The sequence below is a fragment of the Talpa europaea genome (genome assembly GCF_964194135.1).
Source record: "Talpa europaea genome assembly, chromosome: 11".
Taxonomy (NCBI): domain Eukaryota; kingdom Metazoa; phylum Chordata; class Mammalia; order Eulipotyphla; family Talpidae; genus Talpa; species Talpa europaea.
In genome coordinates, this window is record NC_140078.1 from 77,217,426 (window position 1) to 77,230,434 (window position 13,009).

Below are 13,009 nucleotides of genomic sequence, written 5' to 3' on the forward strand. Positions count from 1 at the left end.
TTCAGTGATCCATCCTCCCATTGTCATGGGACCACCCCATGGCATGTTTTGCTCCCAGCCTCTTTTGACCCTGAATTTATGTTTTTTTTTCCTCCTGGAACACTCTGGGAGAAAGCACATCTACTCATTTCTTTTCCCCTTCCCCCGCAACTCTGGTGGTTTCCAGACCTGTTTCACGTTTCCATGTATGTGATTCTACCTGCTTTGTAGCTTCTAGAAATGTGATGTTCTTCAAAGTTTCTGGTCCACTGTGGGCGCCTTTCCTTGTTTCTAGGCCTGCAACGGACTCTTTGGCTTTTTAAAATGCCTTTCATTATTTTGGGGGGTGGATAGGAGAATGGAAGAAGAGGCATGGACTGAGGAGTCAGCCTGATGTGTTCACCAACCAAGATCAACCGCTCTGACAAGTACTCACTGATGAGGAGCCTGGGGTGAGAGAGTAGTGGCTACTTCTCTCTCAGAAAAACAGACAGCGCCAGGGCCAGAAGCCAGGCTACCTTGAACACCCTACACCTCCTTGAACCAAACTAAACATTGCTGGTTCAGAATTTTCCAGAGGCCATGGACTTGAGGGCTTAAGAAAAAAATGCGTAACCTGAAAACTGGGCTCTGGAAAATGCATTTGACATTTGCTATAAAGAGATGGGGAAGCATCTGGACAGACAGGGAAGTAAAATTCAAAACTACTCATTCTTGTGAACTTTCAGTTCAGGGGCTACAGAGGGAAGGTCAACAGAGGTGAGGCTGGGTAAGAGGTGCTGGGAGAGGCACTGTGTCCTACACAGGCCTGCTGAGGCCAGAGAAGAGGCCAGACCAGCCAGGCACAGAAACAGGCTGTCAATCACCCCAGGTATTAGAGTGTGGACAGGAGGGTCTAATGGAGATCAGAGTGGCTATGACCACACTTCTGAGAATTCTTGTGCCTCTGACATCTGTCCTTGTGGAGTCACCGAAATGTGTCCCAAATTCTCATGCCCCCTGTGGAGAATACGTTGCCGCACCTCTCTCCTGAACCCATGGAGGCACCCTCCCCGCCTACCCTGCCCCGCTCCCACCCGCACAGACCTGTCAAGGCAGCCAGGCTGTTTTCATCCAGTTTCATGGCCTCCGAGTACCACTGAGACGCCTCCTTCACCTGGTCTTGCAGGATGAAGAGATAGCCCAGCTCTGCGGCTATACTGCCATAGGAGGGTGTGGCCATGAAGGTGTGCTCAATGAAGGTACACACTTGTCGCAGCATTGCCTGGTGCCTCCCACACTGTAAGGAACAGAGACATGGGGGTTCAGGATCAATCAGTCCTGCCCATCTGAGTAAGGCTGTGTCAGAAATGCGGGGTACTCTGGAGGGCTTGGGGTGGGCTTTCCTGAGCTCTGTGTCTAGGCAGATCAGTGTGTAGAATCTCCCACTGGCCACACATGTGGAACCTGCCTCGAGCCCCAGGGATGCTGCTCCGAGGGACCCATCGCCTGTCTGGCCACAGTAATTGTCCAATGCGTCTCTTAGAGGTGTTCTGAAACTTGAAACTGGGTGAGAGGAGCTCTCTGAGTTGAGAGGAGTGGCCTTGAATACTTGGAGGAGGCACGTTCCCAGCTACTACATGTGGAGCACCAGGCAGAGAAACTCAGACACAGATATGGGGTAAGATGGTGTCCTGATGGCATTCAGCTCCACAGTCCTGGTCCCCGAGACCCCGAGCTGCCCTGTTCTTCTAGCCAGTCCTTCTAGTTATCCTGCTTTGGGTAAATGACCCCTTGGGCAGAAGGGTCTGGCAGAGACAGATGGTTTGGCAGACTGATCTGTTTGCACCTTGCCTGATGTCAGAGAGGCCTGGGCAAACCAGACTTCCCAGGTCACTTCTTGTGTGTGTGTGTGTGTGTGTGTGTGTGTGTGTGTGTGTGTGGGACCCTCACCGGTGGCCAGGGATCAAACGAGCACTGCAGAGGCTGCGGGCAGTCTCTCAACCCAGCGCTCAACCGCCGCGCCACCAGGGGAGGCTCCTTCCCAGGTCACTTCTGCAGAAACAGGATGGCACTGGGCGCCCCAGCATCCCAGGTTGGAATTGGGCATAATTTGTACAATAGCTATAATATTGCCCTCTTTCCTCAAGTTAGGTGCCTCCCGGTCTAACAGCTAAAAGTTATTGGCCAGAGGGCCTCCCCGGTGGCGCAGCGGTAGAGCGCTGGGTTGCGAAGCTGCCCGAGGCCTCTGCGGTGCCGATTCCATCCCCGGCTGCTCCCCGGCCAACGGAGGAGGGTCCCACATGGCGCGCAGACCTCTCCTGCCGCCCGCTGCTCCCCTCAGCAGTGTACTTCGGTCCTTCTGCCTGCTCTGCCCCTCGCTCTGGCTCTGGTGAATTCTCTCACCCTCCCACGCTTCTGACTGTACCCAGTGCATGTATAAACAAAACAAACCAGCAAACAAATAAATAAAGAAAAACATGCCTCTAAAAAAAAAAAAAAAAAAAAAAAAAGTTATTGGCCAGAGCCAGCTAAGGGTCACAGGGTTGGGGCATTACCCTACAAGGTGAAGTTTGAGCCAGAGAGAGGAGGGGCAGGGAGTTTCCAGGGGGACCACAGTTCTCCTCTAAAGAACATAGTAAGTAGCACCATTTCAGAAACCAAGATAGAACCTTCTTACCAGTTTGCTAACCACAAGAATTTTTTTAAGATGGAGGCTTGGATTTTGGGGCTCTCTTTTCTCTAGTGCCTTAATCAGATTTCTGATGTGATCAGCAGCCTGCAGGGGACAAAACAGACAATGTCAGAGGCAATATGGGTCTACTCTGATGAATAAGTTTGAGCAAAGCTAGAACTAGGCAGCCTGGGGTAGGGGGTGGGGAGTAGATCCCAGGGATTGGGGTGGTGGCAAAGGAGAGCCATTAAATGTTAACTCTGTTCCTAGGATTAGCTCTCAGGCAAGACCCCCAGAAAGCCTGCTCAGGGTTCTGGGGTCACTTAGAGTTGAAGTCAGGCCTGTGTCTTGTTCCTACCCAGAGACTGAGCTGTGGTCCTTTTTGAGGGTCCCTCCCAAGTATGGACTGTCCGCTCCACTTCACCCCACTCCATAAAACCCAACCAGAAGCTTCCTCTTCTCATCATGACCCCTTTGAGACTCTTGATTTGCCCCACACTCACTGCATTTATTAAAAAAATAATTTTTTTGGCTGAAAACACAAACTCTTTTTGAAAATAAGAACCGGTCTGGACCCTGAGGTTTTCATTAAGAATTTTATTAGAGTTTCTGACTGCATTTGAGGGTTCTTTGGGGTTTCTTTGGAAAACTATAAGGTTTAGGAACAAGTTTGGGGCCAGATACTGCCTGGCCAATACCTGAGTGATCCTAACTATTCCCTGAAAACATGGCATTTCCTAAAATCTTCAATGCAACCAAGACTTCTTACCAGTTAACATCGGCTGAATTGTCAACGGACACCAGGCACTATTCCAAGTTCTCCTACTTGTCTTCTCATTTTGTCCTTATTGTAACTTCACAAAGTGGGGACACTTATCTCCATTTTACAAATGAGGACCCTGGGACTTATCCAGGTGTAGACACCTGCCTGGGGTTGAATAGGTAGCTTGGGCAGGACCAGAGTCATCCTTGCCCCCTATTTGGAACTGTATTGCCCAAAGAACAAACAAGGCCAGCTCTTGACAGGGGGTGTGAGAGGAAGGAACAGAGATCTAGGAATCATCTTCCAAGGCCCTGGGGATGGGAGGGGGGCTATGAGGGATTCTTCCTTGGCTTGTTTGTTTCAAAGTTCAACTTTGGAGGCTTCAAAGAACTTACTGTGGTCCTGTTCCCTTCTCTTGCAAGCTCATGCACAGCTAAGATTTGGCAGGCATCAATGTTACTTTCATCTTTTTCTAGGATTCTGAAACAGGAAGAGGAGCCACATGAATTGAAAGCATTCACAGGTAAGGACAGGATGGTGTGCTAGCAATTTCTGACAGTCCATTCTCCCCTTCTCCTTTTTGGAAAAAACTCCCAAACTGGCGGGGCACATGGCTACCTGGAATAGAGACTATGCCTGCCAGCTTCCCTCTGCAGCTTAGGTGTGGCCACGTGACCAAACCCTGCAACAGGATAGAAGTGAAAGTGCTCAGGGTGATATCCAGGTGGGTTCTCACAGTAGGTTTTCCATTGCTGCCCTTTCCTCCTTCCTGCTGGCTGGAAGTGGCCCACATGAGCAACACCCAGGAAGGGCAGATCCGTGACACAGAACAGGCCTGGGACCCTACAGAGTTAAGCTTCCTCCCTGTCCTGGACTACCACTCAAACTTTTCCCTGAGATAGGAATAACTTTTTAAGCTATTTAAATCACTTATTTTGGGGTGTCTTCAGGACAGAAGCCTATTTGTATCTCATTTAACAAAAACATGATCATGTAGCCTGTCTGTTCTGGGGGCCAGGCAGAGAGATGCTAGGGTGGGGGGCAGTCTGCGGCTCTAAGACAGGAAAGGAACTTCTTGTTAACACACATCACTGTGAAGATACAACTTCTGATCATGTTACAAGGTTTTCAATATTCTGTTTCTTTATAGGAAACTATATTTTTCAGGGAATGGTCTCTGTATAAGAGAGGTTTACTTGAATTAACATGCAAAATTCCAATATGATTAGGTACAGTCAACATTCAAAGAGTTTATGATGACTGAAAGCATTTATGACCATTTATGATGACTGAAAGCACTGGAAATCAAATACACTTGGAAATTTTAAAAAGCAACTTTAAAGTAGCTTATGGATGAAAGAAGAATCAAAATGTATAATAGACAATTATTTGAACCAAATAATACTGAAACTACTACACACCCACATGTGTAGCTACAGCAAAAATGGTACTTTGAGGGGCATCGCAGATTTAAATAGAGTCTAAGAGAAGATTGAGACCGGCTGAACCAGGCGCCCAACTCCAGAGTTAGAAATAACAACAGAATAATTACAAGGGAAGTTCACAGGAAAAAATAAAGTTAAGAGCAGAAATTAATAAATTAGAAAACAAAGATATAATAGCATCTACAAAAGGCAAAGCTGGTTCTTTAAACAGACCAATAAGAGAGAAAAATTATTTTAATATTCATGAAGAAAAAAATGAGAGAAAAAAATTAATTTTAGAGATAAAGAGAAACACACCTAGAGAAGAGATGAGAGTACAGAGATTTTAAAAACAAAAGTAACTTCCATGAACTCCAGTAGCTATGAAAGCCCCCACAGGGGAGACATTAGGGTGTTGGGCGCAGACTATTAGCCCCAAATCCTGGCTTCCTGCATGTGCAGGCAGAGGGGCCCGGCAGGGAGGCCAGCCCAGCACACCCACGGCTGACCAGTAAATGTGGCTTTCACCCAGGTGCTTCTAGGTATCTTGTTGGCCCGAGGCCAAGCCTCCAAAGCAAGTTCCTGACTCAGCTCCTGTCAAGGACACTGGCCAGGTGTAAACTGAGAGAGGAGGTGCAGGGCCCACACGTGGCACAGGCAGGGTGGAATCACCTTCCATTTACTACCTCTCTCTGAGACTCAAATTCAGTTATCTCAGGAGTTCTCATTCTTCCACAGGGAAAGAAGAAGTTGGTTGTGCCTTTTTTTTTTTTTTAAAGATTTACTTATTTATGCATACAAGACTTGGGGTACAGGCCAGAGGTGTGTGTGTGGGGGGGTGAGAGGATTCACCACAGAGAGTGGGGAGCAGAACAGGCAGATGAACTGAAATACACTGCTGAGGGGAGCGGCAGGCGAGACAGGAGAGGTCTGCTGCACCATGTGGGTAGCTCCCTGGCTGGGGATTGAACTTGTGCTGCAGAGGCTGTGGATAATTTCATAGTGCTGTGACTTAACCCCTTGCACCACCAGGGAGGCCCCTGATTGTGTGTTTGTTTTTTTTTTTTCCTGGAACTATGCTGCACATGACCACACCATTTAGTAATAACTCATAATAATGACTCACAGTCAGTCAGAAAAAAGTAGTCCATTCACATTTTTTTTGGAGAAAATTAACATTCTACATTTTAGAATTATGTGATAAAAATAGTCAAAGCATTAGAGCTTGAGCAGGTAAGCTTTGCTTATCATGGGAAGTTCATTTCCAAAAAACCATCAGATACTCCTCCCCTCAAAAATGTCTTTATTTCGACTCGCAAGGATATGTTTGAAGAGCAGTCTCTGCTTTCCACAAGTCTCAATAACTCCTGAATTCTCTGCTCCCTTTACTCATGTGCCCTGCCAGCTATTAAGTCTTTCTTCAGTCACTGATACCTTTTTCCCTTTAAATTCCCTATTAAATTATATCACACTTGGAGCTTTAAAGAATTAAATAATACAAAGCTCCTAATCCCACTCTCCCTTTACTTTCCCCTGCCCTCCACTCCTCAGAAGAACTCTTCAGGGGCAGCCTCTTCCCATAACTCTTGCTGCTTTGGCTTCTTTTGGTAGTTCCACCTTTCTTGGAAATATTGCTTATACTTCTTGGTCTGCCTATTTCTTGATTTTTCCATTGTAGGCCACAGCCGCTGGCTTCCTGCTATGACAGTAAGTGGCTTACATCAATGCTCCCCCTCTCCCTAATATGGTGAAATCATTATTCATAACTCCTCTGTTACAAACATCCATTTTAATGCCTGGTTCCATCCCTTACACAGCATCTCCCGTCTCCCCACCTTGCACAGCGGGGATACGGCAGCACCTTCAGTTAGGAAGGAATGAAGCGGCCCATTTGTGCTGTGATGCGGGGCCACCCCTACCTCTCACCTGTGTGCTGTTTCCACAGTCTGCTCCCAGTCCTGCCGAGCCAAGAACAGCCGCATCTTCAGGACCAAGGCGGGCAGGAAGCTCCCTGAGGCAAGGGTGATCTGGTTCACCACCTCCAGGGCCCCAGTGTAGTTCTGCTGCATCATGAAATATGTTGCCTGTCAAGAGCCCAAGAGAAGTATGTCCACCAGGGCGCATGAAGGCAGCCGGGGGAAGAGTCTCCACCAGGACTGGCACAGGGCCTGACACATGGGCACTGTGGGTCCCCTCAGTTGGGCAAGGATGTCCTGGGAACTCCCCGAGGAAGGAGTCATCACTCAGTGACAAGTCCAGGTTCACAGCAGTCTTGGGTTCCTGGATGGTCAAGGCAGGGGTTCCGGGGAGACACCTAAGCCCTGAACATGGGAAACTCGGGAGGTGTGGGAGAAAGCAAAGCCAAAGGAGGGGTCACCCCTCAGGGACAGCTGGGGCCTCTGGGTGGGCACTTGCCAAGTCCACAAATGGCCCACTCGCTTCCCATTCACTTTCCTGAATTTCATGACTGAAAACTGCTCCCTGGGGCCCAGGTCAGTAGCTCCAAGTTAGGGCTTGCATGCAGTCCCCTCTAGAGCAAGGCTGTGATTTTTCTCTGTGAAGGCCCACTGGGCAGGATTCCTGGCCTCTGCAGGCCAGTGCTGGCCACCAGGTTCTCCTGTGACAGTGATGACACAGTGTCTGAGGGGCAGAAGGTAATGCTCCTAAAAGCCTTGAAGCTGGACTCTGGACAAATGGCTAATGTGAGACCTACAGCCACCCTCCATTATGAGACAGGCCTTTCATTAAAAACAAGAGGATTATTCTGCATAAGGATTTATGTGTAAGCATTCACAGCAGTATTCTTTCCCAATGTACAATGGGAAACCATCTCAAGGTCCAAACCAGAGGAGAGTGGGTCAGTAAATTACATTAGGCCACACCAAAGGGGGTGGGTTTTATATAATGTTAGAAATGACAAAATATTACATGAAGGAAAGAAAACAAATGAGAAGTTGCCCTGTGATTGCAACTATACTCAGTAACGACACCATCTCCCACCCGGTAGTGTGTGCCATAAGCCCTGTCAGGATGGGGAGAGTGGGCAGCAGAGATCTCTCAGAGGTGCCTCAGTCCTGAGATGGCTCATTGCAGGAGGGAGCTGCCTCAGACCAGGTCACAGGGCTCCTTAGGGCTGCCTGGGCTCTGCATCTCGCCAGTGAGGGGGCTGGTGAAGGCCATCCCAGCTCCAGGATTGCCTTTGAGTTGGCTGAGGCCTTTGCTGTGCTGGCTTCACCGTCCAACTTCACCCTCTACCCACTTTCACTTTCCTCATGGGGGCTGGTCCCAAGGCACTCCCTGGTGAGCCTCCTGCATGACCACTTCTGAGGCGTCTGCTTTCCAGAAAACTAAGGCACACCTGAACCCACACGTAGAAAAAAGACGGGGAGACATTAAGATGCCAACATGAGTTGTTTGGGCATGACAGGGCTACAAGGGGCATTTTCACTCATCTTTCAACCTTTTCAGACTTTTTCAGACTTGCGTTTTTTAAATGAGCATATAGTCACGTTGTCAGATCTATATCACCAGAAGTGAATAGGAGGATAGTTTTTCTCTTATAGATTGATTCAATGAGAGTTACATAAGAACAAAAAAATCAGTAATTAAGCTCAGAAAGTACAAAACAGGTAGCATACCTCCTTCTCCTCACCTCCAACGAATGAATTTATGTGAGAAGAGGATAAGTGAGAGAAAGGTGCAGAGAAAAGGGGCAGTGAATGAGGGAGTGAAACCAAAAGGCAAAGCAAAAAAGCCTGAGTCAAAGGAGGACAGACTCTGAGAGGGCCCCTCAGCAGACAGAAGTGACAGGTGCGGCAACGAGTGTGAGACCTGGAGGTAAGGGGCCTGCAGATGGAGGGTCTGGCCTCGGCTCACCCAGCTGGTCTCTGGCTCCAGGAGCCTGTCAGGGATACTCCCACTCCCTCCCTCTCTGCCCACCTTGCCCATCAGCCCCAGCACATCTTTGTTGTCCTGAATTCCTTGTTCCAGGTACTTGATGGCTTTCTTCACAGTGTGGGGTTTATCTGAGGTGAGATCCACCCAGCCTCTGAGCACGTAGCCCTAGCATGAGAACAAGACAACAGATGAAGTCCTCAGTCCTGCAAGGCCTGGGGGCAGCCTGCTCCTCTTGCCTCATGTCCCCCCCTTAGTCACGCCACACTCCAGAATCTGACAGGTCCCAGGGCAGCCCTACTCTCTTTCCCACTGCCAGGTCTTTGCTCCCATTGTCTCTTTGCCTGGAATGCCCCAATCCTTCACCTGATTAACTACCACTAATCTTTAAAGCTCAGTCTAGCAGGATCCTCCTGTAGAAGGCCCTCAGACTTTCCAGGCCGGGGTCAGGGCCACCCCCCAAACCCCTGGCCCTGCCCCTGCCACCCCTGACCCCACAGCTCTCTTACCCATTGCTACAGCACCCTTGCCTGTCTTGCCATTGCTGGTTGACTTTACTCTGGGGTCTCCTCAGTGCCTGGGTGTGGCCCACCCCAGTCCCAGGCCCTCTGCGGGGGAACAGGTGCCGAGCTGTGGTGCGTGCGCAAGCTAATGCTTTCTGTAGCTGTTTTCCCCAAGATGTCAGAGGAAGGTACCTCTCTGAAGTTGCTGGAGACCTTCAGCATACAGTCGATGTATTCCTTGGCCTTGTCATGGCGTCCCATGAGCCAGAGGAAGAGGCCAGCGTAGTACAGTGCAGACCCGCTAGCTGTCTTGCGGATTTCCTTCAGGCTGCTCTCGAGCTCCTGAATGGCTTCTTGGTCTGTAAATCCGAGTACATCTTTATTTCAGGGTGAGGAGGTCTGCCTGGTCCTGCAGCGGGCATTGGGGACCCAGGGAGGCACCTCTGTATATTCTGAGCCTCCCTCAATACATGCAGCTGACTAGACCCCAATCCAGGGCCTGGAAACCAACCACAGTGGCCGCTGGGATGTCACAGGAGCTGCCCAGGCCTTGACCCAGGTTTACTGCCTGAGATTTATCTTTTCTCTTTTGTGCCCAGCAGTGTGCTGAGACAGACCAAGCCTGAATCCCCAGCCTCAGGCCCACACGACTTTCTGGTGGGGAAGTAGCAGTTTGTAGTCTCTTGGAATCTGTCTCTGAATCTAGAGAGGTAGAGAGGAGGGGTAGAACGTATATCAGACTAACTTTTCCCAATAAGATCTTGGCAAAGGAAAGCAGGGATCCAGAAGACTCCTTCCACTGTCATGTTCTCACCACGGCTCCCACTCAATTGGGCCCATGCATGGGGTCTTCACTAGGTCTGGGGTGGGGTGGGGGGTTAGAGGGGAACAGCAGGCATTCCTCACTGGCCAAGAGCATCTGCAGTCACCCATGCACACACCTCCTTGGCAGTCCTTGATGGGCTGTGTGTGGAGCCTGGGCTCCTTCCCCAGCTGGCTAGACCTCGCTGAGCATGACTGTACTCACCAATGGTTTCACAGCACCTATGAGCATAAATGAGCGCCATGATGGAACACAGGGTCACTTCGGGGTGATTCCGGATGCTCTCCAGGTTGCTGATGGCATCCTGGATGTGCTCTACAAAGAAGGCCCAGGTGGTTATGCTTTTGGCTCCAGGCCCAGAGGGCAGTCACATGGGGACCTTTCTCAGGGTTGACCCAAGGCTGAACACCACCTGGTTTTACCCAGAATCAGAGGATTAACAGGCCCAAATATCCTGAATGGCCCAAGTTCATTGAAGACTAAAGCCCCTGAAAGGGCTGCTGGTCCCATAGTCCAGGTTCCAGGGGTTGGAGGGCATGGAGCTGAGAGATGCACCTATTAGCACTTGTAGGGATACCTTTGAGGCTGGAATTTTTTAACTGTGGCTCAGTTCCGGAGAAGGACCTCAGGCTTCTGAGATCCCCAGCTTGCTGTTTAAAAGGCACCAATTACATTTACCCCTTTAAGCCCACCTGGGACCACCTTCTGAATGTCAGCAAGTCAGCAACTTCAGGGGCCCCAACCCTCTCCATGATCCTGCACCATTCTGGACCCACATCTACCTCCTCCTCTTTTTCCTGCACTATAGGCTCTCAGCTTCCAAGCCTGGGATTAATTCAATAATCATACAGCTATCTCTCTGCCCCTCATTTTATTATTTATTTATTCATTAAAGATTTATTTATCTATACAAGAACCAGGGTACAGGCCAGATGTGCAGGAGGGATTCACCAGAGACAGAGTGGGGAACAGAACAGGCAGACTGACAAAATATACTGCTGAGGGGAGCAGCTGGAGAGACAGGAGAGGTCTGTTGCGCCATGTGGGTTGCTCCCCGGCCGGCTGGGATTGAACCCGAGCTGCAGAGCTGTGGACAGCTTCACAGTGCAGCCTCAACCGCCTGTGCCACCAGGGAGGCCCTGCCCTTCATTTTAAAGATAGGGAACTGAAGGCACAGAGCAAAGGTAGAGAGCTCGCTGAGGTCTCAAAGATCAAGTAGACACTGATTACACAGGTTTCTGTGGGTTTACCTGGGAATGTAGCTACTGAGGATACCAATGAAGCCACGAAGCAGAGGCCTGCTGGTGGAGCCAGAGTACAGTGCCAGTTTGTGGCAACAAGGAGGAGTCCCTACCTTCCCTGAGGACTCCATAGGCTTTGAAAAAATGCAGCACAGGGTCATTGCTGAATTTCTCCAGGCCCACAGTTGCGGCCTGCTGCACATGGCGAAAGTACTTTTCGTGGCTGTAGTAAATGATCCCAGCCTGCATGGAGGAAGACCCGGTAGCAATGACCACAGTCCCTTCTCTGACCCACTCCCCCAGCCTCCATGCCCTGATCACCCTCATTTCTGGAAAGGGATGAGAAAGTGAACATGCAGCCTTAAAGTGTTCTTTGGAGCCCCACTCTAGTCCAAGGTTATTTCTCCAGGAAGGAGTTTGGTGGTGACTGTTTTGGGATTATCCACAGATTCTGGCTCAAGTGTGTGGGCATTGCAACTCAGACTTTGTAGTAGAAAGGTAAAGGTAAAGAGAGAGCACCGGTAAGAAATATTACACCAATAAGGTTACAAGTTATTATGGGCTAACCACCTCTTGGGAACTATGTCAAGGGTTTGGCATCCACTATCTTATGCATCATCTTCTCTGTACGCACAGTCAAGGAAGCTGAACAGCTCATGGGAACTATATAGCTTGACAAAGGTCACCCAGTAGTGGTGGGGGCTGAGATTTCAAAGTATAGTCTCACTTCCCCTAAGGTTTGTGGGTGTTGGGGTTGGGATCATATGTGGTTGGATTGTAAACAGCCTTGTGGGCCATATGAAAGGGTGCAGACACCATCTGAAGGGTAAAAGGAAGCAGTTGGAATGGTTTCAAGCAGGGGAGGGAGGTGTTCAGATGTGTGTTTTTGCAAAAGCCACTCTGGCTGTGTATGTGTATGTGTGTGTGTTTGTGTGTGTGTGTGTGTGTGTGTGTGTGTGTAGGTGGTGGTGGTAGGGGAACTGTTGGTGAAGAGAGCGGGAGCAGATAAACCAGTCAGGAGAGAAACTGTTGCGGGTGCCTGGGGGGAAATGTGATAAAAAGAAGTGGGTGATTTCAGGAAACACTTAGGAGCTGACATTTCTTGCTGATATGATCAGGAGATTGGGCTGGAGAATTAAGGCTGGCGGACCAATTAAGGCTGGAGGATCAAGTGGTGGTGGCATCTTCTGAGGTGGGGGACACAGAAGAGGCACAGACGGTAGGGGAAGATCAGATGGCTATGGGTTTGGGATGCATTGTTTGGGAGCGCTTGGGGTCAGATCTGGGATGCTGATTTGGGGTCCGGGGTGCAAAGAGAACACTGGAGGATATGCATTCTCCAGGAAGAGTGAGGCGAGAAAGAGCCAGGACCACCTGTAGCAGCTGGGGTCAATGAAAGGCTGGTAGAGGCAACAGCAGGAGCGGTCAGAGAGGCGACAGGAGAGCGGCAGGGGGCGGGAGGGAGTCCTGGTACGGGTCAGAAGGGGCGGCCAGACAGCCCGGACCACGCACCATGAGAGAGGAGTCACTGCTGCTCATCTTCTTGGCCGCGGCTCCGAGTCCGGATCCGGTGGTGCCGCGCGGAACTGTATTCCAGGCTCCGGACCCTGGGCACGCCTCTCGCGGCCGGAAGTCAGAGGCGCGCGCGTCCTTGGAAACGGAGCTGCGGGCAGGTTGCTAAGGACGTCAGAGAAAGGCGCCCACGTGACAAGGCGTTGGTAATCAAGCG

General features: G+C 50.0%; 1 protein-coding gene across 1 annotated transcript in view; it reads right to left on the reverse strand.

Annotated features, from left to right (window-relative positions):
* Window positions 1-13,009, reverse strand: part of TTC21A (tetratricopeptide repeat domain 21A) — a gene marked incomplete at both ends in the record, with an annotated part of 31,148 nt that overhangs the window by 18,029 nt on the left and 110 nt on the right. Inside the window, 9 exons of the mRNA XM_084247799.1 lie at window positions 1,066-1,258; window positions 2,639-2,737; window positions 3,791-3,875; window positions 6,746-6,903; window positions 8,759-8,881; window positions 9,409-9,575; window positions 10,244-10,354; window positions 11,394-11,523; window positions 12,793-12,957. Of these exons, the coding sequence (XP_084103925.1) occupies window positions 1,066-1,258; window positions 2,639-2,737; window positions 3,791-3,875; window positions 6,746-6,903; window positions 8,759-8,881; window positions 9,409-9,575; window positions 10,244-10,354; window positions 11,394-11,523; window positions 12,793-12,957 (1,231 nt within the window). The remainder of the gene's footprint in view (window positions 1-1,065; window positions 1,259-2,638; window positions 2,738-3,790; window positions 3,876-6,745; window positions 6,904-8,758; window positions 8,882-9,408; window positions 9,576-10,243; window positions 10,355-11,393; window positions 11,524-12,792; window positions 12,958-13,009) is intronic.